The following is a 23834-nucleotide window of genomic DNA, read 5'->3' on the forward strand; positions in this document are numbered from 1 at the left end:
CCTTAAAATGAATTGGTACAGGCAATAACCAATTGTTACATAGTTAGTACGGTTGAAAAAAGACATACGTCCATCAAGTTCAACCAGGAAATTGAAGGGTAGGGGTGTGGCGCGATATTGGGGAAGGGATGGGATTTTACAACGGTGGACTTATGTTTAGAGATCTTATCCTTGCATGGTTTACCTATGTATAGAAGTCCACAGGGGCATTTTATGCTATAAATAACATTTTGGTAGTACACGTGTAGTGCCCCTTAATGTCATAGGATTTGCTTGTATGAAGATGGCAGATATATATATATATATTTTTTTTTTTTTTAAACATTCAACAGGTTTTTATTAGAAAAACTGAGCGTACAATTACAATCAGAATGAGTAGATAAAATGTGTCAAGTGCAGTAATCCGACCAGAACAGGCAACATGGGAAACAGTCTAATACTTCGGGTCACTTAGGTAATAGATCACATTGATCAGTCAGTGACAAAGTAGTACAAATCCGAAGATTAATCCTATCAAACATTATAGTCTTTACAAAAAAGGAGAAACAACTAAACCAATACGGGTGGAAAGTAGAGGGGAAAGCTCCAGAAAGTAAGTAATAGTGAGGGAAGGAATTGGTAGGATCTAGGGGTAGTAGGAGTCCAGAGGGAAAGAGCTACAGAGAGGGGAGAATTGAACCAACCTGAGGGTCCCTGATCGCCGTCCCGGCTGGGCCACCATCCGCCTCCGGGGTCCGAACCGGATAGTCGTCAATAGTCACTCGTCAGGGGTGAGGAAAGGGTCAGTCAGGCGTCGAGCAAAGTGGAGGGTGTGAGGAAGAGGGCAAGGGAGTCAGTCCGACCTATATATTGGCGACTCTACAAAGGTCATCCAAGGTTGCCATATGGTGATAAATTTATCATAATGCCCCGAGGAGTCCGCCATGAGCTCCTCCATACGGCATGAAAAGTATCTCAGTGTACCAGTCCGTGAGTGTAGGGGGGTGTGTGGTTTTCCATTTCCTGGGAATGATGGTGCGCACCGCCGTCAGTAGAAGGTTTGCTAAAAGTCTAGAGGGGTTTTTACATCTCACTGGAATAATAGATAAAAGGAGCACCTTTGGATCATTCGAGAAGACAACTCCTGTGATCGTCTCAATACGTGACACCACCACTTCCCAGAAGGAAGCTAGGCGGGGGCAAGACCACCAAATATGGGTCATGGTCCTCTGTCCGTCCCACAATGCCAGCACAAGTGGGAAACATCTTATGCAGGGCTACCGGTACTCTATACCATCGAGGGAGGATCTTAAAATTGGTTTCCTGTGATCTACATGAGATGGACAATTTGTGGCATAGTGTGAACGCAGTGGACCAGTCTGAAGGGGCAATAGAGGCATGCAGTTCCCTCTCCCAGGCCCCGGTGTATGCTGGTAGAACACTAGCTGACTCTTCCAAAAGGAGGCCGTATAAGTGGGATACCAGTTTGGCAGGCGGCGAGGGGGAAGTGCATAACCTCTCAAAGGGGAGTAGGGAGTCTGTTCAACCTCAACTGTCTACCCTCAGTCTCTACAAAATGTTTGACCTGCAAATACTGGAGGTACCTGGTCGCAGTGCGGAGACATGGCGGAACTAACTCTTCGTAAGGACGAAGCAAGGTACCCTCTAGTAGTCCCTGCAAGGGTAGCGAGGGCGTGTGTGAAAGGCCCAAGAACAATGAACAGGACATTCCTGGGGGGAATCTGGGATTATTCAACAATGGGACTAGAGGTCCATCTGGGGTAAAAAGAGGTGTGTTGCGGAGTAACCTGTTAAAGAGGTATTCCGCCCCTAGACATCTTATCCCCTATCCAAAGGATAGGGGATAAGATGTCAGATTGCTGCGGTCCCGCTGCTTGGGATCCCCGAGATTCCCGCTGCGGCACCGCGCTATAATTACAGCACAGAGCGATTTCGCTCTGTGCATAATGACGGGCGATACGGGGGACGGAGCAGTGTGACATCACGGCCCGTCCCCTTAATGCAAGTCTATGGGAGCGGGCGTGACGACCGCCACGCCCCCTCCCATAGACTTGTATTGAAAGGGGCGGGCTGTGACGTCACGAGGGGCGGAGCCGTGACATAACGATGCTCCGGCCCCTGTACTGCCCGTCATTACGTGCAAAGCGAACTCGCTCTGTGCTGTAATAGCGCGGGGATCCCAGGGCTCCCCAGCAGCGGGACCGCAGCGATCTGACATCTTATCCCCTATCCTTTGGATAGGTGATAAGATGTCTAGCGGCGGAGTACCCCTTTAAAGACTATTAACAGTTTCCGAGACACCCAGGGAAGCCCATCAATGTCTCAGACAGATAGCGTGTTCGGGAGCAACCACGGGAAGGATATATTATCTCCAAGTCTGTCACCAACAATTCCACCTCCACCCACCGCTTGGAGGAGCGACCATGGAAAAGGTCCATAAATCGTGTCAAGGATGCAGCCGTGTAGTAGGCCCTGCAGTCAGGAACTGCCAGTCCCCCTGCTTGCTTCCGTCTAGTCAGAATCTACTTGGCCGTTCTCGATGGTCGCCCTGCCCAAACGAATGATCGGATCAGGGAGTCCAATTTTTTTTTTTTTTTAAAGACTAAGGGTAAGGCCAGGGGAATGGCCAGCAAAAGATACAATAAACGGGGCAACATATTCATCTTGAGAATGTTCGCCCTACCCAACCATGAAAAGGTACCCCTGGACCATTTAGTGAGATCCCTCTCTATAGTAGTCAGTATGGGCTGGAAGTTTAGTGAATATGTGTTGGTGAGGTCTGCAGGGACCTGTACTCCTTAGTATTTGATGAAGGTGTTAGACCATTTAAAAGGGTGTGCTCTTTGGATGGCATGTAGTTCCGCTGACGGGAGGTTTATGTTCATCGCCACAATTTTGTCCATGTTTACTCGGTGGTTGCTGAAATAGGAGTATGTGCTAAGAGACTTCTTAAGAGCAGGCAGGGATGTGGAGGGAGAGGAAATGAATAACAACAAATCATCAGCAAAGGCAGAACAGAGGTGCTCGCCACTCCCCACTTGGAAGCCCCTAATCGCGAGGTCCTTCCTCAGGGCGATCAGGAGGTGTTCCATACAAAGAACGCACAATATTGGGGATAGCGGGCACCCCTGTCTCGTGCCGTTGTAAATAGGGACCGGGGAAGAAAGAGAGCCGTTAATATTAATCTGAGCGCTGGGGTTTTTGTACAGAGCCCTAATCCTGCCCAGCATCAATGGGCCCAGTGCCTCCATGAACCCCCCAGCCCACCCGATCAAACGCCTTTTCGGCGTCTAGAGACAGTAACATGAGTGGTTGATTATGGGATTTTGCCTGATGTATGATAGAGAAGGCCCGAGTGGTGTTGTCCCGTGTTTCACGAAAATTTAGGAAGCCAGACTGATCGGGGTGAACCAGGGGTCCAAGGACCACCGCAAGTCTTTCTGCCAGGTTCTTAGCAAACAGCTTCGTGTCTACGTTAAGCAGTGAGATTGGCCTGTAATTCGCACAGAGGTTGGGATCACGACCCTCCTTGGGGATGACTGTGATTTGTGCCCTGAGTGAGTCCGTTGGAAAGCTGAGATCTGGGGTAATACTATCAAATGAGCGACGCAGGTGAGGGTTCAATTCGGCCTTCAGGGTCTTAAAGAACTTTCCAGTATATCCATCTCGGCCTGGGCTTTTGCCTGATGGTAATTGGCCTATAGCCCACTCAATTTCCTCTGCTGTGATAGGTGCTTCAAGAGACTCAATGGTATCTGTAGAGAGTGTGGGCAGGGCCGTCTGTGATATGTAATCTCTAAAGGAGGGCCTTTGGAGTCTGGTGTGGGTCATCTGCTGGTGGAGGGGGGATGTTATACAGGTCTGTATAGTAACGTTCAGACGTCTTGAGAATGTCCGCTGTGAGGTAGCTTTTCTCACCTCCCGTTGTAGTGATGGAGGGAATATAAAGCGCTGCACGTTTGTCCCGAAGGGCCCTTGCAAGATATCTCCCCGGTTTGTTTCCCCACTCATAGAAGGACTTGGAGCATCTCTGTCTGTAGTTCTTAAAGGAGTCATTCAGGATCTTATTGATCTCGTGTCTTGTCCTGATGAGGTCTCTCAGAGCCGACGCCTGAAACGTCCTTTTATGCAGGGCCTCCAATGACGCCAGAGTGTCAAAGAGGCTCCGAAGTTTCGCTTGTTTCTCCTTCTTTAGGCGCGAGCCATGTTTTACGAGAACCCCCTTAACACACATTTAAGTGCCTCCCACTGTAGTGGAGGAGGGGTCTGGTCCTCGGCGTGATCACTGCTAAATTGGGCAATTGTGGATTTCAACTCTGAGAGACACGGTGCATCAAGGAGCAGAGATTCATTCAAGCGCCACATAAATTTGGGGGGACTAAGAGAGGGGATCTGAAGTTTGCAATACACAGGGGCATGGTCGGACAGATTGCCAATTTTAGTAGATGACAGTCTGGGTAGGTAGTAGTGGGTTAGGAAAATGTAGTCTAGTCTGCTGTATGTCCTGTGCGGGCTGGAGAAATGGGTGTAATCCTGCTCAGCAGGATGCTGGAGACGCCACACATCGCAAAGCTGCATTGAATGCAAGAGACGACAGAGATTACTAAGTTGACGATCCGGAATGGCCGTACGCTGTGTGGACGTGTCCAGCAAAGCCTGCAACGGGACATTAAGATCTCCATTGAGCAACAACATACCCTGAGAGAAAGTAGAGAGCTCCTCCAGTGTACATGATAGGAATGAGATTTGTGCAGTATTAGGGTGTAAATAGTTGCCACTGTCCCCACCTGGTCCAGAACCCGACCGTGGACAAAAAGGAAACGAGCCTCGGGATCAGAATGAATTGACAGTAGCTCAAAGGGTAATGACCGGTGAATGCCGATTGACACTCCTCTCGAGCGAGAGTCCGGATTCGAACTGTGGTACCAAGTGGTGAAGTAGCGGCATAGTCTATCTGGAATGTGGTCCGTCTTATAGTGTGTCTCTTGGAGACATAAAATGTGCATTCTCAGTTTATGCATATGGTTAAGGATTTTGGACCTCTTTTCGGGGACATTGAAGCCCTAAACATTAAGTGTAGCTAGTGTAATCTCAGTCATACTCACGGTTAGTCGGAGGGACGGTCACAGTTGTGTCTGGAGATATGGCGGCCGAGGGACGACCAGGGAGCTCCTCGTACCAGATAGGCGCCCTAAGAAAGAAAGAAAGGAGGGAGTAAGTAGTTGGAGAAAAAAAATACACAACGTGAGCAATGTCAATAGATATAAAAAGGCTATAATTTGCAAAGGGAATCTAAGCGCGCACCCACCCTAATTGGGGGTAGCTGGAGAGTAACTGGTAAAGGCAAAACAAGTCCGGCTATCCAAGTAGAAGACAAATAATAGGAACGGACAACCAGAGTCGTCCAAGGCCATGGGCACAAATGGGGAAGACTGAGCCCTATTCAGGGTCATTCCTCAGCGAAGGACTAGGGGGGAAAAAAGAAAAAACAAGAAAATGTGTAATGGGAACAAGTCATACTTGGCGCCCCCGGGTGGTAGGGGGGGCAACAGAGGCATTTCTTGGCCAACAGTTCTGTGGGCCCTGTCGGATCAAAGCTGGTAGTTACAAGGCCTTAAGTCTATAATTAGACTTCCATAGAGGGTCCCTCCGAGCGGCGCCTCGGCCTGCGCTGTTTCTGCGGCATTGGCCAATCCGGGTGAGGGCGTCTCGCCGCTCGTCTCTGTGAGTTGGTTCCAGGCGGCATGGTTGCATATGGATCCTGAAGAAAGGCAGTGCATTCCGGAAGGGACAGTGACTGTAAATTAAGAGTCTCCAGGAAGTGCGGCAGGTCAGTCGGGGATTTCAGAGTCGCAGTGGTGCCACCTGACGTTACGTGTAGCGCGAAAGGAAAGCCCCACCTGTAGGGCAGCTGCCGGTCTTGAAGCAGGCAGAGCAGGGGCCTCAGCAAAGCCCTTTGGCGCAGGGTACGTCTAGACAAGTCGGGGTATATCTGTATGGTTGCCCAATCGAAATCAAAGTCCCCTCTCCGGCGCATTTTCAGCATCAACTGTTCCTTTAACGTGTAACGGTGTATTCGACAAATAACGTCCCTGGGGCGTGACGGATCAGTGCTAGGAGCCAGTAGAGCCCGGTGTACCCAGTCTATTTCAATTGAAGAGTCCGGCGGGCGTCCCAGTATCATATTGAAAATGACAGTCACCGTCGGGAGCAAATCCTGCGATCGTGTTGCCTCCGGGAGCCCACTCGGTCTCATATTAATACGGCGTTTCCTGTTCTCTGTCGTCTAAATGATCAGCAATAGCTTGTGGAGCATGAGCATGGGAACGTACCGCAGATTGTAGATCTGAAATAGTATCAAGAACGGAAGATTTAAAGTCCTCTAAGGCACCCACCCTGTCCTGCAGAGCAGAAACATCTTCTTTGACTGGTTGAAGATCTTGGCGCCAGCTATATTTCATGTCAAGAGCTAATGCCGTCATGTCTGCTTTTGTAGGGAGCAGAGCCAGGAGGGCCTGTAATTTGGGGTGCCCCTTTAGTAGTGCTACTGCCTGGGCAGGTGGGGGCAAATCTGGGGCAAGCAGGTCAGCTGTCTCCACGCTGGTGTGCACACCCGCCTGGACCAGCACAGGTGTGGTGGGGCTCAGTGTTGGCAAGACAGGGGGCAGGGGCTGAAGACTGTGCACGAGTCCAGGATCAGTGCCCCTAACGGCAGACAGGGCACTCTGGGCATGTGCAGGAGTTCCAGTGCCTGCAGTCATCTCCTCCACCGCATGTTCCCCCTCCGAGGACGATAAGGGCAGACCAGGGGAGTCTGGGGGGCTCCTGAATATAGGAGGGAGGCTTTGGGACATGGAAGGTGAGGGCGCTCTCCTCTGGGGCATAATGGCTGAGGAGGGGGGAGCAGGTCCCTGCATCTGTGGCCACGCAGGGGGATCACCTCCAACACCTACCTCCGCTCTCCCTGTGGGGGTCTGCAGTCCTGCTGCGCATTCCCGGCCGGTCTCACTGTCAGCCGCTGTAGTAAGTGGAGGCCGCTTCTGCTCCACATGGCATGCTAGGAGCGTAGGTGGTGTACGGCCTCCCGGAGTCAGTTCCTGGCCGCGCAGGGTGTCCGGGTCCCGGCCTGGTGAAAAGGACTCCAGGGCTGTGTCGGTCTCCGCTGGAGCAGGTGAGAGACCTCTCTCGTTCCGTTGCCTCTTGGGGAGGTTGAAGAGGGCCGGGGGCGCGCTCCTCTTGCTGTTCGGCCCCCTCCGCAGATCGCTGCTGTTTAGTGCGAGGCGGGTGGTGGGTGGGCGCCTCCTGCTGCTGGGACGCCCGCGCCATCTTGGAATGGCCCGCCATCTCCACCCGTGGCTCCGCCAGCTCCTGTAGTGGGCTAAAAAAGTTAGATATGGGCACCGCAGTCTGCTGGGACAGTCCCTGGGTCTTGTGGTGCCTTCCAGATCGTCTTGCTCCCATTAAAACGCTGTGGGTCCCCCGAAAACACGGCCGTAGGACGGAGCTCACTCGTCCTGCTGCTTACTCCTCACATGGCAAGCCACGCCCTCGAGGATGGGAATATTTTATTCCCTTTCAGTACGTTGCTACACTGAGCACAGTGTAGACAAGGGTATGTGCCATGTCTCTGGGTATGGAGTGTGCCCTGTCTTATGGTAGATGTAGAGGACCTCTGGTCCGCCCTTACAAGGCTGTTTTGGAAATTAGGAGCCTTTTTGTTACAAATCAGAGGTGAGGGTTTGAAATGAGTGAATTTGAGTGAGGTTAGGATCAGCCTTGTTCAGGATGTGCCAATGTTTGCAAATCATATTGTCAATTTTAGGGCAGAGTGGGTGGTATTGACGTATGAAGGGAATACATTTGTCTGTTGCTGTGTTCCTGGTGCGGGTCATTTAACAAGCTCTGTCCTCTTGCAAGATAGTGTTAGGGTATCCTCTTTCCTTAAAGGGGTATTCCAGGAAAAAACTTTTTTGTATATATCAACTGGCTCCAGAAAGTTAAACAGATTTGTAAATTACTTCTATTAAAAAATCTTAATCCTTTCAGTACTTATGAGCTTCTGAAGTTAAGGTTGTTCTTTTCTGTCCAAGTCCTCTCTGATGAAACCTGTCTCAGGAAACGCCATGTTTAGAAGCAAATCCCCATAGCAAACCTCTTCTAAACTGGGCATTTCCCAAGACAGGTGTCATCAGGGAGCACTTAGACAGAAAAGAACAACCTTAACTTCAGAAGCTCATAAGTACTGAAAGGATTAAGATTTTTTAATAGAAGTAATTTACAAATCTGTTAAACTTTCTGGAGCCAGTTGATTTTCCTGGAATACCCCTTAAAATTTGAATTCCATTTGAGTTTCTCCTGCACAATCGGGTCTTTAACAATCCATCTCACACGTTGGAATTGTGATTTTGGGTTTGCTCTTTTTATGCTTTGGGGGTGAGCACTCTAATGTTATAGGCTGTTCCTATATGTACTTTTTTAGATAGATAGATATAGATCGGTCATGAGCCCTCCATGGGTGTCTTTCGTAACCATAGTGTCAAGGAAGTTTATCCATTGTTGGTACTGTGTCATAGTGAATTGTAACTCACCGCATATAAAGTTAAGGTAATCAAGAAAGGACATGGGGATAGCACAGGGCCCTGCTCATATGCAGATTAGGTCGTCGATAAATCTACGCCACATCTTGACGTGGGATATAAAGCTCTTGTGGCCGTAGATAGTTTTCTTCAAAGTAGGCCATGTAGGCATTTGTATATTGGGGGAGCACGTTCACGTCCATGGCCAATCCACGCTTCTGAAGGTAGAATTGGCCCTGGAATGTAAAGTACTTCTCATAGAGCATTATTCTTAGGAGATCCAGTAGGAAACTCCTCTGTACATTAGTGTAGTTACTGTGTGAGTAGCCATTCCGTAGCTCTAATGCCCTTCTCGTGGTCTATCGACATGTAAAAGGCTCACATCTATTGTCACTAACCAAGTGTCATCAGTAATTGATGTCATATTGGAAATAGCTGTAAGGAAATCATTCATGTCCAGGAGAAAGGAGGTTGTCTTTCTAACCAATGGGGTAAGTGCCCTTTCAATAGGGATCGATAGGGGGCTAAGTACCGAGTCACTGAAGGCTACAATGTGCCGTCCCGGGGGGTTAATCAGAGTTTTATGAACTTTGGGGGGGTACATAGATCACAGAAGTTATAGGTGATTCAGTCTTAAAGGGAATGTGTCACCAAATTTTGTAAACATTTTTTTTAGAGGTTTAATAAATTTTTCAAATTTTTTAAATATTTTTGCAAATATTTTTAACATTTTTTATTTGTCACAAAATATGAAAAATGAAAAAATAACTTGTCATATTTCCCACTCTTGACCAGCAGAGGGAGCTAACATGAGAAATCGGATGAATAGAAAGGAATTGCTGTAAAATGTGGCCTTGCTTTCCTGTAAGTCCCTCTTGTGTCTGTATGCAAATAGAGCGGGGGATGGGAATCTGTAGTCCACTAGCCAGAGCCATTTTGTCAGTGATTGATAAATGCAGAATGTGATAAATGTGATGGATAAATCACCATTTTTTTTATCCGTTGTGCCCAAAGAAATGTGAGGTCCAATAATATACTGATTTTGGACTTGATCCTGGGTAAGGGGTTTTTGGGAAGGGGCTCATAGGTGGAGGTTTCAGAGAGTTGGCGTAGGATTTCTGTTGTATGGGGGTATCCATGATAACTATGGAACCCCCTTTGTCTGCTGGTTTAATGGTAAGATCATTATCCTCATTGAGTTATCATACTACACTATGGCATAATATATCTTCACTGTGCATTACTGGGTTTAATCTTTCTTCTACACCGCTAAATGATGACACCAAATTTCACTAAATTCATATATTTTATAAAGAACGAAAAACTTTAAAAAATGCTTAAAATGGTAGAGCTATGGGGAATACAATTATTTACTTAAATCAAAAGCGCTAAAGGGTAGTTTTTAAAGACTAATGATTCTTAGGAACTATACATCCTATTATTAGTTAATATTTTCAGGTCAGTTGGCATAGTTGTTCCAAATATTTATACTGTAATGTGACAAGAATTGGAAACTCGGATGCAGGAGAATGTACAGTATAAACCGCTCATTAAAAATAACTAAGACTGAGGTAATGACTTTTACTTTTGCTTGCTCATCTGCATGTTTTGTTTAGTCTTAATATGTAAAGAATTTACACTTATGTAGTCACAGTTATATGCAAAAGTTTAAGCACCCCTGAGAATTCTTATTTATAAATAATTGGGTGTTAGTTATCTCAAAGACAATTGCTGATACAAAGACAGTCATTTTTCAGTAGTGCTAAGAGATTTATTAAAAAATATGCTGCGTAGAAACGGAAGCCCCCAAAAGTTACATAATGGCGTTTTTATTTTTCATATTCACACCACAAATATATATTTTTTGTTTTGCCATAGATATTGTTATGAAATGATTGATGTCATTACATAGTACAATTGGTGCTGCAAAAAAAAAACAAGCCCTAATATGGGTCTGTAGGTGCAAAATTGAAAGCATTATGATTTTTAGAAGGGGAGGAGGAAAAAACCTAAACTGCTAAAACAAAAATTGGCCTGTTCCTTAAGGCCAAAATGAGCTTTGTCCTTAACCCTTTAGGACCAAGGACGTATCTGTACATCCTGACGTGGCCCCGCGTCATAGTGGGTCGGGCCGACCTGTGGCTAATAGCGCGCTATTAACCCTTTAGACGTGGCATTCAAAGTAAATCACTGCCGGTTAGCTCAGGGGGCTGTTCGGGATGTCCGCGGCAAAATCGCGACATCCCGAACAGCTGTTAGACACGAGGAGGGTCTCCTACCTTGCCTCCTGGTGTCCGATCGCTGAATAACTGCTCAGTGCCTGAGATCCAGGCAGGAGCATTCAAGCGGCAGAATCATTGATCACTGGTTTCCTATGAGAAACCAGTGATCAATGTAAAAGATCAGTGTGTGCAGTGTTATAGGTCCCTATGGGAGCTATAACATTGCAAAAAAAAAGTGAATAAAGATCATTTAATACCTCCCCTAATAAAAGTTTGAATTACCCCCCTTTTCTCATTTAAAAAAAACCCAGTGTAAATAAAAATAAACATGTGGTATCGCCACGTGCGGAAATGTCCAAATTATAAAAATACATCATTAATTAAACCGCACAGTCAATGGCGTACGCGCAAAAAAATTCAAAAGTCCATAATAGTGTATTTTTGGTCACTTTTTATATAATGAAAAATGAATAAAAAGTCCGATCAATACAAAAATGGTACCGCTAAAAATTTCAGATCACGGCGCAAAAATTGGCCCTCATACTTCCCCATATGCGGAAAAATAAAAAAGTTATAGGGGTCAGAAGATGACAATTTTAAACATATAAATTTTCCTGCATGTAGTTATGATTTTTTTCAGAAATACGACAAAATCAAACCTATAGAAGTAAGATATCATTTTAATCGTATAGACCTACAGAATAAAGAGTGTGTCATTTTTACCGAAAAATGTACTGCGTAGAAACAGAAGCCCCAACTTTACAAAATGCCGGTTTTTTTCCAATTTTGTCTCACAATTATTTATTTTTTCAGTTTCGGCGTAGATTTTTGGGTAAAATTACTGATGTCATTGCAAAGTAGAATCGGTGGCACAAAAAATAAGCCCTCATAAGGATTTTTAGGTGCAAAATTTAGAGTTATGATTTTTTTTTAAGGTAAGGAGGAAAAAAGGAAAGTGCAAAAACGGAAAAAACCCTGGTCCTTAAGGGGTTAAGGTGGCCAATTTCAGGTTGTTGTTCTCTTTGACTCTATCCTCTGAGAGTTGTTTTGAGGCCCCCATGTTGCAACAAAGTGAAAACAAAGATTGTTCAACAATTATGGTTTTGTGGAAGGCTACAAACAGCTATCGCAGAGATGTAAGCTGTCAGTGTTCACTGTATGGAACATAGTGAGGAAATGGGAAAACACAATTCTTGTTATGGTCAGAAGTGGCAGGCCAAGTAAAATACCGGAGAGATAAAGACGAAGGATGGTGACCTAGAAATCAGGAGTTTGTCCGGCGCAGAGAGGAACAGTCAGGAGGCAGGATAAAATCAAAGGATTTATTGATTGCAGCGCATTTTGCTGCGCATGCGCAGCGAAACGCTTTGCAATCAATAAATCCTTTGATTTTATCCTGCCTCCTGATGGTTCCTCTCTGCGCCAGACAAACTCCTGATTTCTAGGTCATCCTCTCCCGGTTCTATATAGTGGTAGAAAGAATGGTCCACAATACCTTCATCCAGAATCCAGACACTTTTTACAGGTTACAGGAAACATCTAGAGGCCTTTATTTATGGTAAAGGAGGCTTAACTAAATAGTGATGTCATATTTCTGTTGGTGTGTCCAAATTTATGCACCGGTCTACTTTTTGTTTTGGTGAAGAATGCACATTTCCTGTTCATCCTAAAAACCTCATTTAATTACTGAAATATAACCATGTCTTTCAGATATTTGATAGCTCAAAATCTAATTGCTGATCCAAACACCCAATTATTTATAAATGAAAATCATAGCAGGGGGTGTCTAAACTTTTGCCTTTGACTGTATGTTGTATGGAATTAATTTTTGATATTAAGATTATGAATTTGCTTTGAATACTTGAAATTTTAACATCAATATGATTAAATGGATATCAAATTTATCTGGAATTAACAATGTCATAATAATTTTTTGTCTTCTTGCATATATAATCAGAATTGATGTGACTGAAGTGCAGATCTTCATAATTGTCATGCACTTATTGGCTGTGATCGGTGGACCAGATTTGTGGCAGTCGATGGTAATTTGATGTAATTACTTGTTTTATTTGTTAAATTAAAAGCAAATTTACATGTGTATCTTTGACCAAACATAGTGTACACATTCTATAAGGTTGTGATGGTCCATCCTCTAGATTTTTAGGGGTTTAACTCTAGTGAAGAGCTTGGCAATGTAAGGACCTTCAGCATAATTCTATTCACAAGAACGCAAAAGGTGATTGTATCGCTGCTAATAATAATAATAATGATGAGATTGCAAAGATGCACATCAGTAGACATTAGAGACTGTGGTGCACAGCTTTGAGTAGCTGATCAGCGGGGTAGTCTAGAGTCAGCCAGTCTGACATTGAAGGTCCGTCCAAAATAAACGCAATCAATTTTGAAACACCAGCTAATGGAGTACTAGACCTGTCCTCATTTTGTGAGTCTGTGTTGGTTATTTTTGTTTTGTTTATTTTTTTCTGTGGCTTTTGACCATAAAAAGTAGTGTAGCTATCAGCCATTCAGTAAAATTGTCAGACAATGGCTGTAATGTGTTTATTTTTTTTTCTTTCTGAGCTTTGGACATAAATATGTCCATTGAGTAAATCACTGCAGTTACCTTTGGTTTTGGCCCAACTTTTTTTGCATAATATTTTTGTCCATTCAGTAACCTGAAATGCTGCGCCATGTAATGTTGCGCCATGTTGGTGAAAATCGTGCACAACATAGTGACATCTCATTCAGTGTGCTCAGCTGGTGTGGTCATTCTTAACATGTGTGCTTCATGCAATAGTAACATACAATACATGTGGAGCACAAAAATATACATTTCAAGGGTACATTCCCACACGTCGTATTTGCTGCGTATTTGCTGCTGCGTATTTTATTTTCTCTGTTGAAGTCAATGGGTAGGAAAACACGCAGCACCAAATACGCAGCAAATACGCAGCAAAATACGCTGTGTGGGAACGTACCCTAATACTGAAATGATACTATCAACTAAATGTTAGCTATAAAAAGTGTGATCTCGCCAAAAAAGCATTTCATTTACACAGATACAAAGTGCTGATATACCACCTTACAGTGTTCGGATACATTTTACACATTCCACTCTAGTTTTGTTTAAGACCTTTGAACAAATACATTGATGTGGTATCAGATGGCAGATGATGCTCAACCCCTGAATGCAGATGTGCATAGATACTGGGGAGCAGAGACTGCTCTTGTGGTCCGTTGCTATGGGCAATCCCCAGCAATAAATGCATACAATGGTGGATGTCTGCAAGCGACCATAAGTACCACAATGGCATCCTGCACCAGATAAATAGGTGTGGATGTGAAAAACTGAATAATCTAATCTATATGGAATTATAGGTGGATGTAACAGCGACATTGGCTAACCCTCAAAACTGATGTAAAATTGAGACATTAGCCAGTATATCCTTAGATGGACATTAGAGATGAGCGAATTTACAGTAAATTCAATTTGTCACGAACTTCTCGGCTCGGCAGTTGATGACTTATCCTGCATAAATTAGTTCAGCTTTCAGGTGCTCCTGTGGGCTGGAAAAGGTGGATACAGTCCTAGGAGACTCTTTCCTAGGACTGTATCCACCTTTTCCAGCCCACCGGAGCACCTGAAGGCTGAACTAATTTATGCAGGATAAGTCATCGACTGCCGAGCCGAGAAGTTTGTGACGAATCGAATTTACTGTAAATTCGCTCATCTCTAATGGACATACCTGAGCCCGCACACCATGCCAAGGTTTCTCAAGTGTCTTAAAACCTTTGAATAAAATACCAGTTTAGTGCATGTTCCTTAAAGGGGTTCTCTGTTGGAAAACATTTTTTTTAATTTTAAATCAACATGTGCCAGAAAGTTAAACAGATTTGTAAATTACTTCTATTTAAAAATCTTAATCCTTCCAGTACTTATCAGCTGCTGCTGGCTCCAGAGGAAGTTCTTATATTTTAACCCCTTAAGGACCAGGCCATTTTACACCTTAGGACCAGAGCGTTTTTTGAACATCTGACCACTGTCCCTTTAAACATTAATAACTCTGGGATGCTTTTAGTTATCATTCTGATTCTGAGATTGTTTTTTCGTGACATATTCTACTTTATTTTGGTGGTAAATTTTCGTCGTTACTTGCATCGTTTTTTGGGGGAAAATCCCAAAATTTCATGAAAATTTTGAAAATTTTGCATTTTTCTAACTTTGAAGCTCTCTACTTGTAAGGAAAATGGATATTCCCAATAAATGTTATTTTTATTCACAAATACAATATGTCCACTTTATGTTGGCATCATAAAATGGACATATTTTTGCTTTTTGAAAAAATTAGAGGGCTTCAAAGTAAAGCATCAATTTTCAAAAATGTCATGAAAATTGCTAAATCTGAAGGGACAGATGTTACAGAACTACAACTCCCAGCATGCTTGGGCAGTCTAGGCATGCTGAGAGTTGTAGTTTGGCAACATCTGGAGGGCTACCGTTTGGGCACCACTGTAACAGTGGTCTCCAAACTGTGACCCTCCAGATGTTGCAAAACTACAACTCCCAGCATGCCCAGACAGCCAGGCATGCTGGGAGTTGCAGATTGGTCTTCCTAGTGGTTGCCACAGTAAAGATCACTTTACTTTCACTTTCAATTCCCCCCTCCCCCACAGTAGTTTCCCTACCTGACCCAGGATCCAGCAGTCTCCAGCGACGATCGGGGTCTCCAGGCATCTTCTGCAGGTACCGACCTCCATCTTCTTCCCACGATCCCCTCGACATCCAGGGGTGGGCAGAACGGGGGGGTTGCCATGGCAACCCACTGTCCTGCTCTGCCATTGGTCAGAATCAATTCTGACCATTTGCAGGGGATAGGAGGAAATTGCAGCATTGCGACTTCACTCCTACCCTTCAGGATGATCTGGGCTGTAACTGACAGGTCAGATCATCACAATTTTGCGGGTGATCGGGTCACCAGAGACCCGATCAGCCTGGAATAGGAGAAAATCGCGTGTCTGAATTGACATGCGATTTTCTGCGATCGCCGACATGGGGAGGTCCCGGGACCCCCCTCGGCATTTGCACGGCATGCCTGCTGAAGGATTTCAGCAGGAATGCCGTTCCGATCTCTGCCCGGCGCACGGCAGAGACCGGAGAAACACCAGGACATTCTGGAACGTCCTTGGTCATTAAAGCCCAGGGTGCGGGGACGTTCTAGAATGTCCTTGGTCCTTAAGAGGTTACATTTATTTTCTGTCTGACCACAGTGCTCTTTGCTGACACCTTTGTCCATGTCAGGAGCTGTCAGGAACAGGAGCAAATCCCCATAGCAAACCGGTTTAACTTTCTGGCACCAGTTCATTTGATAAAATTGTTATCCACTGGAGTACCCCTTTAACCTGTTGGGGACGTACTTAAGGACGAAGGGCGTATCCATACGCCCGTGGGAATTTCGGTCCCCGCCGCACGCCGGGCGGGGACCGGGCGGGGGTGACTGCTGATATCAGCAGGTACCCCGTGCAAATGCCCAGGGGGGGTCATTAGACACCCCCCCCCCATGTCTGCGATCGGCGCAAATCGCAAGTGAATTCACACTTGCGATTTGCGCCGATTCCGGGTCATTCCGGGTCTATGGTGACCCGGTGACCCGGAATAGAAGGGGGAGCGCGGTTGTCTAAGACAACTACGATCCCCCTACAGCGATAGGAGTGAGGTGGCAGGGGTGCCACCCCTCCTATCTCTGCTATTGGTGGTCTAGACGCGACCACCAATAGCAGATCAGGGGCGGAGGGGTTTACTTTCGTTTTCCCCGTCCTGCCCACCCACAATAGGCGGGGCAGGACGGGGGAAACGTCGGGGACCGAACACCGAAGGTCCACTTACCCCTCCGGAGGCTGCGGGCGACTGGGATCGGCGGGCGGCGACTGAGATCGGCACGGGCGGCGTGCGGCAGAAGAGGACGGCTCCCTGGATCCTATGGAAGCCGGTAAGTTGCCTAGCAACATCTGGAGGGCTACAGTCTGACACTATAGCCCTCCAGATGTTGCAAACTACAACTCCCAGCATGCCCAGACAGCTGTTTGCTGTTTGGGCATGCTGGAATATGTAGTTTTGCAACAGCTGGAGGGCTGCAGTTTGAGACCACTATATAGTGGTCTCTAAACTGTATCCCTCCAGATCTTGCAAAACTACAACTCCTAGCATGCTCAAACAGCTCTTTGCTGTCTGGACATGCTGGGATTTGTAGTTTTGCAACATCTGAAGGGTCACAGTTTGGAAATCACTGGGCAGTGGTCTATAAACTGTAGCCCTCCAGATGTTGCAAAACTGCAAATCCCAGCATGCTGAAACAGCTGTCTCGGCATGCTGGGAGTTGTAGTTGCGTAACCTCCAGCCGTTGCATAACTGCATCTCCCAGCATGCCCTTCGGCGATTAGTACATGCTGGGAGTTGTTGTTTTGAAACAGATGGAGGCACACTGGTTGGAAAATACTGTTAGGTAACAGAACCTAACTGAAGGTTTTCCAACCAGTGTACCTCCAGCTGTTGCAAAAGTACAACTCCCTGCATGCACTGTCAGTGCATGCTGGGAGTTGTGGTTTTGAAACAGCTGGAGGTTTGTCCCCCCATGTGAACGTACAGGCTACATTCACACGGACAGGTTTACAGTAAGTTTCCTGCTTTAAGTTTGGTCTGCGGCAATTTTTTTGCCGCAGCGCAAACTCCTAGCGGGAAACTCACCGTAACCTGCCAGTGTGAACGTACCCTAAAAACACTACACTACACTAACACATAATAAAGGGTAAAACACTACATATACACCCCCTTACACTGTCCCGCCCCCAATAAAAATGAAAAACGTATTGTACGGCAGGGTTTCCAAAACGGACCCTCCAGCTGTTGCAAAACAACAACTCCCAGCATTTCTGGACAGCCACTGACTGTCCAGGCATTCTAGGAGTTAAGCAACAGCTGGAGGCACCCTGTTTGGGAATCACTGGCATAGAATACCCCTATGTCCACCCCTATGCAATTCATAATTTAGTCCTCAAATGCGCATGGCGCGCTCTCACTTCAGAGACCTGTCGTATTTCAAGGAAACAGTTTAGGGCCACATATGGGGTATTTCCGTAATCGGGAGAAATTGCACTACAAATTTTGGGGGGCTTTTTCTCCTTTTACCTCTTATGAAAAGGAAAAGTTGGGGGTTACACCAGCATGTTAGTGTAAACATTTTATTTTCACAAGCAGTAAAAGGAAAAGAAAAAAAAAAGCCCCCCAAAATTAGTAACGCAATTTCTCCTGAGTACGGAATTACCCCATATGTGGGCATAAAACGCTCAGGGGTGGCTAATTTTACAGTGGTTCTGACATAAACGCAAAAACATAAATACCCACATGTGACCCCATTTTGGTAACTACACCCCCCACGGAACGTAACAAGGGGTATAGTGAGCCTTTACACCCCACAGGTGTTTGACGAATTTTCATTAGAGTTGGATGGGAAAATGAAAAAAAAAAATGTTTTCATTAAAATGCTGGTGTTACCCTAAATTTTTCATTTTCACAAGGGAAAATAGGAAAAAAGCCCCCAAAATTTGTAACCCCATTTCCTCTGAGTAAGAACATACCCCATATGTGGATGTAAATTGCTCGGCGGGCGCACTACAATGCTCAGAAGAGAAGGAGCGCCATTGGGATTTTGAAGAGAAAATGTGTCCGGAATTGAAGGCCACATGAGTTTACAAAGCCCTCATAGTGCCAGAACAATGGACCCCCCCCCCCCACATGTGACCCCATTTTGGAAACTACACCCCTTGTGTAATGTAATAAGGGGTACAGTTAGCATTTAGTTGTGTCTGACAGATTTTTGGAACAGTGGTCCGTGAAAATGTTCTGGCACCACAGGGGGCTTTGTAAACGCACATGGCTCCTGACTACCATTCCAAACAAATTCTCTTTCCAAAAGCTCAATGGCGCTCCTCCTCTTCTGAGCATTGTATTTCGCCCTCAGAGCATTTTACGTCCTAACATGGGGTATTTCCATACTCAGAAGAGAAGGGGTTACAAATTTTGGGGGGCATTCTCTCCCATAACCCTTTGTAAAAATGGTAATTTGGGGAAGAAACTGCACTTTACTGAAAAATTTTTTTTTTTCATTAACACATCCGATTTTAACGAAAAGTCGTCAAACACCTGTGTGGTGTTAAGGCTCATTGGACCCTTGTTACGTGCCTTGAGGGGTGTAGTTTCCAAAATGATATGCCATGTGGGGTTTTCTGCTGTTCTGGCACCATAGGGGCTTCCTAAATGTGACATGCCCCCCAAAAACCATTTCAGCAAAATTCACTCTCCAAAATCCCATTGTTGCTCCTTCCCTTCTGAGCCCTCTACTGCGCCCGCCGAACACTTGACATACACATATGAGATATTTCCTTACTCGAGAGAAATTGGGTTACAAATTTTTGGAGGCTTTTTCTCCTATTACCACTTGTAAAAATTCAAAAACTGGGTCTACAAGAACATGCGAGTGTAAAAAAATGAAGATTTTGAATTTTCTCCTTCACTTTGCTGCTATTCCTGTGAAACACCTAAAGGGTTAACAGACTTACTGAATGTCATTTTGGATACTTTGAGGGGTGCAGTTTTTATAATTGGGTCATTTGTGGGGTATTTCTATTATGAAGACCCTTCAAATCCACTTCAAACCCTGAAAAAATTTAGATTTTGAAAATTTTGTGAAAAATTTGAAAATTGCTGCTGAACTTTGAAGCCCTCTGATGTCTTCCAAAAGTAAAAACATCTCAACTTTATAATGCAAACATAAAGTAGACATATTGTATTTGTGAATCAATATATAATTTATTTGGAATGTCTATTTTCCTTACAAGCAGAGAGCTTCAAAGTTAGAAAAATGCTAAATTTTCAAATTTTTCATAAAATTTTGGAATTTTTCACCAAGAAATGATGCAAGTATCGACAAAAAATTACCACTACCATAAAGTAGAATATGTCACGAAAAAACAAAATCCGGAATCAGAATGAAAAGTAAAAGCATCCCAGAGTTATTAATGCTTAAAGTGACAGTGGTCAGATTTGCAAAAAATGCTCCCGTCCTTAGGGTTATAATGGGCTCCGTCCCCAAGGGGTTAAAGCCTATAACCAATTTACCATGTAATTTCAATTTAATAAACCCATGAAGTGGTTATCTGTTGTGATTCAAGAATTAAAGCAGCTATGTTTTCCGTCTCCTCTATATGTAGCTCTGTTCCATACAATTACTGCATGGTAGCAGATTTTAGCAAATTATATTGCTAAATGGTTGATAATGGTTTGCTTATCTTTGTACACTAGGCTCACGTATAGTGGTAGTGTGCTGTGCGGGTAAAAATGCACATTTTAGAGTGAATTGCCTGTGTATCGGATGTGGTTATTAGCAGTGCGGCCAATAGTTGCATTGCAGGCATGAATTTCCTCTTTTAGCCAGGGTTCAAATTAAGCAGTGGTGTCTAGGGGGGAGGTGTCAGGCTTTATGCTGCCCATACAAGTCTCTAAAGAGTGCAGGTATAAGCAAAGAGGGAATTAAAGGATTTGATTGGAAAGATCCAGAACAAAAGGGGTACCTCGGTGGAAAACTTTTTTTTTTTTTTTTTTTTTTTTTATCAACTGGTGCCAGAAAGTTAAACCGATTTGTAAATGACTTCTATTAAAAAATGTTTAATCCTTCCAGAACTTATTAGTTGCTGAATACTACAGAGGAAATTCTTTTCTTTTTGGAACACAGTGCTCTCTTCTGACATCATGACCACAGTGCTCTCTGCTGACATATTTGTCCATTTTAGGAACTGTCCAGAGCAGCATATGTTTTCTATGGGGACAGTTCTTAAAATGGACAGAGATGTCAGCAGAGAGCTCTGTGTTCCAAAAAGAAAATAATTTCCTCTGTAGTATTCAGCAGCTAATAAGTACTGAAAGGATTAAGATTTTTTTAATAGAAGTAATTTACAAATCTGTTTGATTTTCTGGCACCAGAAAAAAAAAAGTTTTCCTCCGGAGTACCCCTTTAAGCAGTGAGAATACACTAGTTTACTATAAGTGTAAAGCCTTTATGGCTGTATTTGTGTGAAGGGCTGGAGTAACTCCACCTGCCACACATCCAGGCAGGGCTCCAAGTAGTTGTGGGTAGGGGCAGGGGTATATAACTCCCCTGCTTCTACGGGAGGGGTGTACGTGACGTTTTGCGGAATCGAATCTCCCACCAAATCCTTTGATGCTCCCGCAGCCACTCACGGTCCCGGAGCCTCGCTGGTCACTAATCTGTCTCAGGTAGGGCAGGCATAGCGTCACCAGTAACCTGGCGGCTGTCTAGGGTGTGATGCTTTTGTCGGCTATCTCCAGGATAAGGTACAGGGAGATTACTTCTGAGTAGGGCTGACTCGGCCCTTAGCGATATCGGTATCTGGGTAAGTGAAGGGAGTACGGTGACATGCTTTTAATCAAGGCATATCTGGAGTGATCCCTGGCATTACCCATAGCCTGACGGGTCGCCCGGCTCCCACGGGGTAAGATTGTGGCTCACCTACAGTGCCGGGGCTGCCGCAGATGCTGGATAGAAGCAGCCCCTGGTACCGGGAGTCAGAGGAGCTTGCGCAGCGCCTCCCAGCCAGGGGACTGCTTGGTGGATTGATGGCACAGTCCTCCTGCAATTCACAGCTAGTCTTTGTGGCAGTGGGCTGACGCAGTCACCAGGAGGTTAGATGATTCCATGGTGTGCTCAGCACCTGTATAGCTGTCAGTCAGCCGCTATCGGGGGCTGGAGCGGAGCACTGATTGGCTGGGATTTAGTTCCCCCAGCAGATGCACATTCTGGCCATACAGCTTGTTGTGGTACTGTATTTAATTGTAAGTATTTGCGGACTGCTGGGTCATCAGGGCTTTACAGGGTGTCACCCTATCTTTCACGGTCCGTTCACACAACGTTCATGCACAAGTTTTTTCTAAAAGGTATCAAGCATTCAGTCACTAGGGATACATGCACTGCGTGCGTGTACTGGTACTAACAAATTTCCATGTATACCTCATTACTCTGTGCGCACACCATGTACATGTAGCACTACATACACACACACAAAAAAGGCAAGTTATCACGTGTTTCCGTGGTTTTGTCTGCATCCCGGTCGTGGTCACGGTTTGATTACAATGCATATCATCTCTGTGAATGCATTGCGTTGGTGTCATAGGTTATATACAGCACGCTGTCGCAGTACACACAGTACAATGTACAGGCATGATTTTCATACAGTGCATACGGTTTCTGATTCATGCAGGGCCATAGCTATGGAACATACAGTACACACGGTTGCATGTGTTCACATACAAGGCACTTGGTCACAACATTTAGTCACAATGTCACGGTTGGTACTAGGGATCAACCGATTATCGGTTTGACTGATATTATCGAGCGATATTTCCCGATTTTGGACATTATCGGCATCGGCAATTACCTTGCTGATAATGCCCCGGCCAGAGACCGCCGCCACTGCGCTATTGCCTCCCCCATCCCCGGTTTTATAATTACCTGTTCCCGGGGTCCGCGCTACTTACGGCTCCTGCGGTGTCCTGCGCTATTGCTGTGCGCTGCGCAATGACGAGTGACGTCCTTAACACAATGTCACCCTCAGTGCGCACAGTAACACCTCAGGATGCCGCCGGAGCCAGAAGTAGCGTGGACCCGGGAACAGGTAATTATAAAACCGGGCATGGGGGAGGCAATGGGGCAGCAGCAGTGGTTGGACTCAGGACTGGCAGGGGGAGAGAAGCGGGCTTTGGCGGTCTCTGGCCAGAGCATAGGCAAGGGGGGGGCAGCGGTGGTGGTGGTGGTTGGACTCAAAAGGACCCCAGGACAGGAAGGCGGAGAGAAGCGGGTGGCGGCAGCAGTCTCTGGCCCCGCAGAAGCCGCGGCAGTTCATTGATTTAAAGCGCCCACTTTAAATCCTTGATCTGCAGCGGCTTCTGCAGGGGCGGTGGGGGAGAAATAGCCGATAACTTATACTGGAATATCGGTATGTTATCGGCTATCGGCCTGAAAGTTCACAGATTATCGGTATCGTTATGGGCCCTAAAAAATCAAGATCGGTCGATCCCTAGTTGGTTCTGCTCACAGTTCATATAGTCATAGTGTTTCATCCACTATGCATGTGTGTGTATAGTGCTGCTTACGGTCACTTTAGTTATATGCAGTACATACGGTCATAGTACTTGTAATCAGGTTATAGCATCTGCTACACTTTCATCCAGGGCAGCTACGTCAAAATCACTTCATTACGTCCACGTCCATGTTTTGCTGTTCCATCACCATTTTACTGTTTTAGCTCATAGCATTATTGGTCATTAGCTCATAGTATTTTGCTGTTCATACTATCACTGCATTCATACTGCCCATACGCTCATGACTTTTCATAATATTTATACGCTTATGGCATTTACACGGTTTCATATGCTCGCAATATTTATTGTTTATAGGATCATGACATTCATACTTTCTTACGCTCAGGGTTTTTGTTTATACGCACATAACTCTTTCACTGTTTACACATCTTAGGGCATCTTCACTGTTTTTTCATTCATGGTCCGCTTATGCTCATGGCAATTTTACGCTCATGTCATTTTATTTTCATATGCTCATGGCATACTGTTACATAGTTACATAGTTAGTACGGTCGAAAAAAGACATATGTCCATCAAGTTCAACCAGGCAATTAAGGGGTAGGGGTGTGGCGCGATATTGGGGAAGGGATGGGATTTTATATTTCTTCATAAGCATTAATGTTATTTTGTTCCAGGAATGTATCTAATCCGGTTTTAAAGCTGTTAATTTTTCCTGCTGTGACCAGTTCCTGAGGTAGACTGGTCCATAAGTTCACAGTTCTCATGGTAAAGAAGGCGTGTCGCCCCTTGAGACTAAACTTTTTCTTCTCCAGACGGAGGGAGTGCCCCCTCGTCCTTTGGGGGGGTTTAACCTGAAACAGTTTTTCT

At 45.2% G+C, this 23834-nt stretch overlaps 1 protein-coding gene across 1 annotated transcript in view; it reads left to right on the forward strand.

Annotated features, from left to right (window-relative positions):
* CEPT1 (choline/ethanolamine phosphotransferase 1) overlaps positions 1-23834 on the forward strand; it is a 151364-nt gene that overhangs the window by 78296 nt on the left and 49234 nt on the right. The window contains exon 5 of the mRNA XM_056557723.1: positions 12756-12840. Within this exon, the coding sequence (XP_056413698.1) occupies positions 12756-12840 (85 nt within the window). The remainder of the gene's footprint in view (positions 1-12755; positions 12841-23834) is intronic.

The sequence above is a fragment of the Hyla sarda genome, chromosome 2 (genome assembly GCF_029499605.1).
Source record: "Hyla sarda isolate aHylSar1 chromosome 2, aHylSar1.hap1, whole genome shotgun sequence".
In the NCBI taxonomy this organism is placed as follows: Eukaryota; Metazoa; Chordata; class Amphibia; order Anura; family Hylidae; genus Hyla; species Hyla sarda.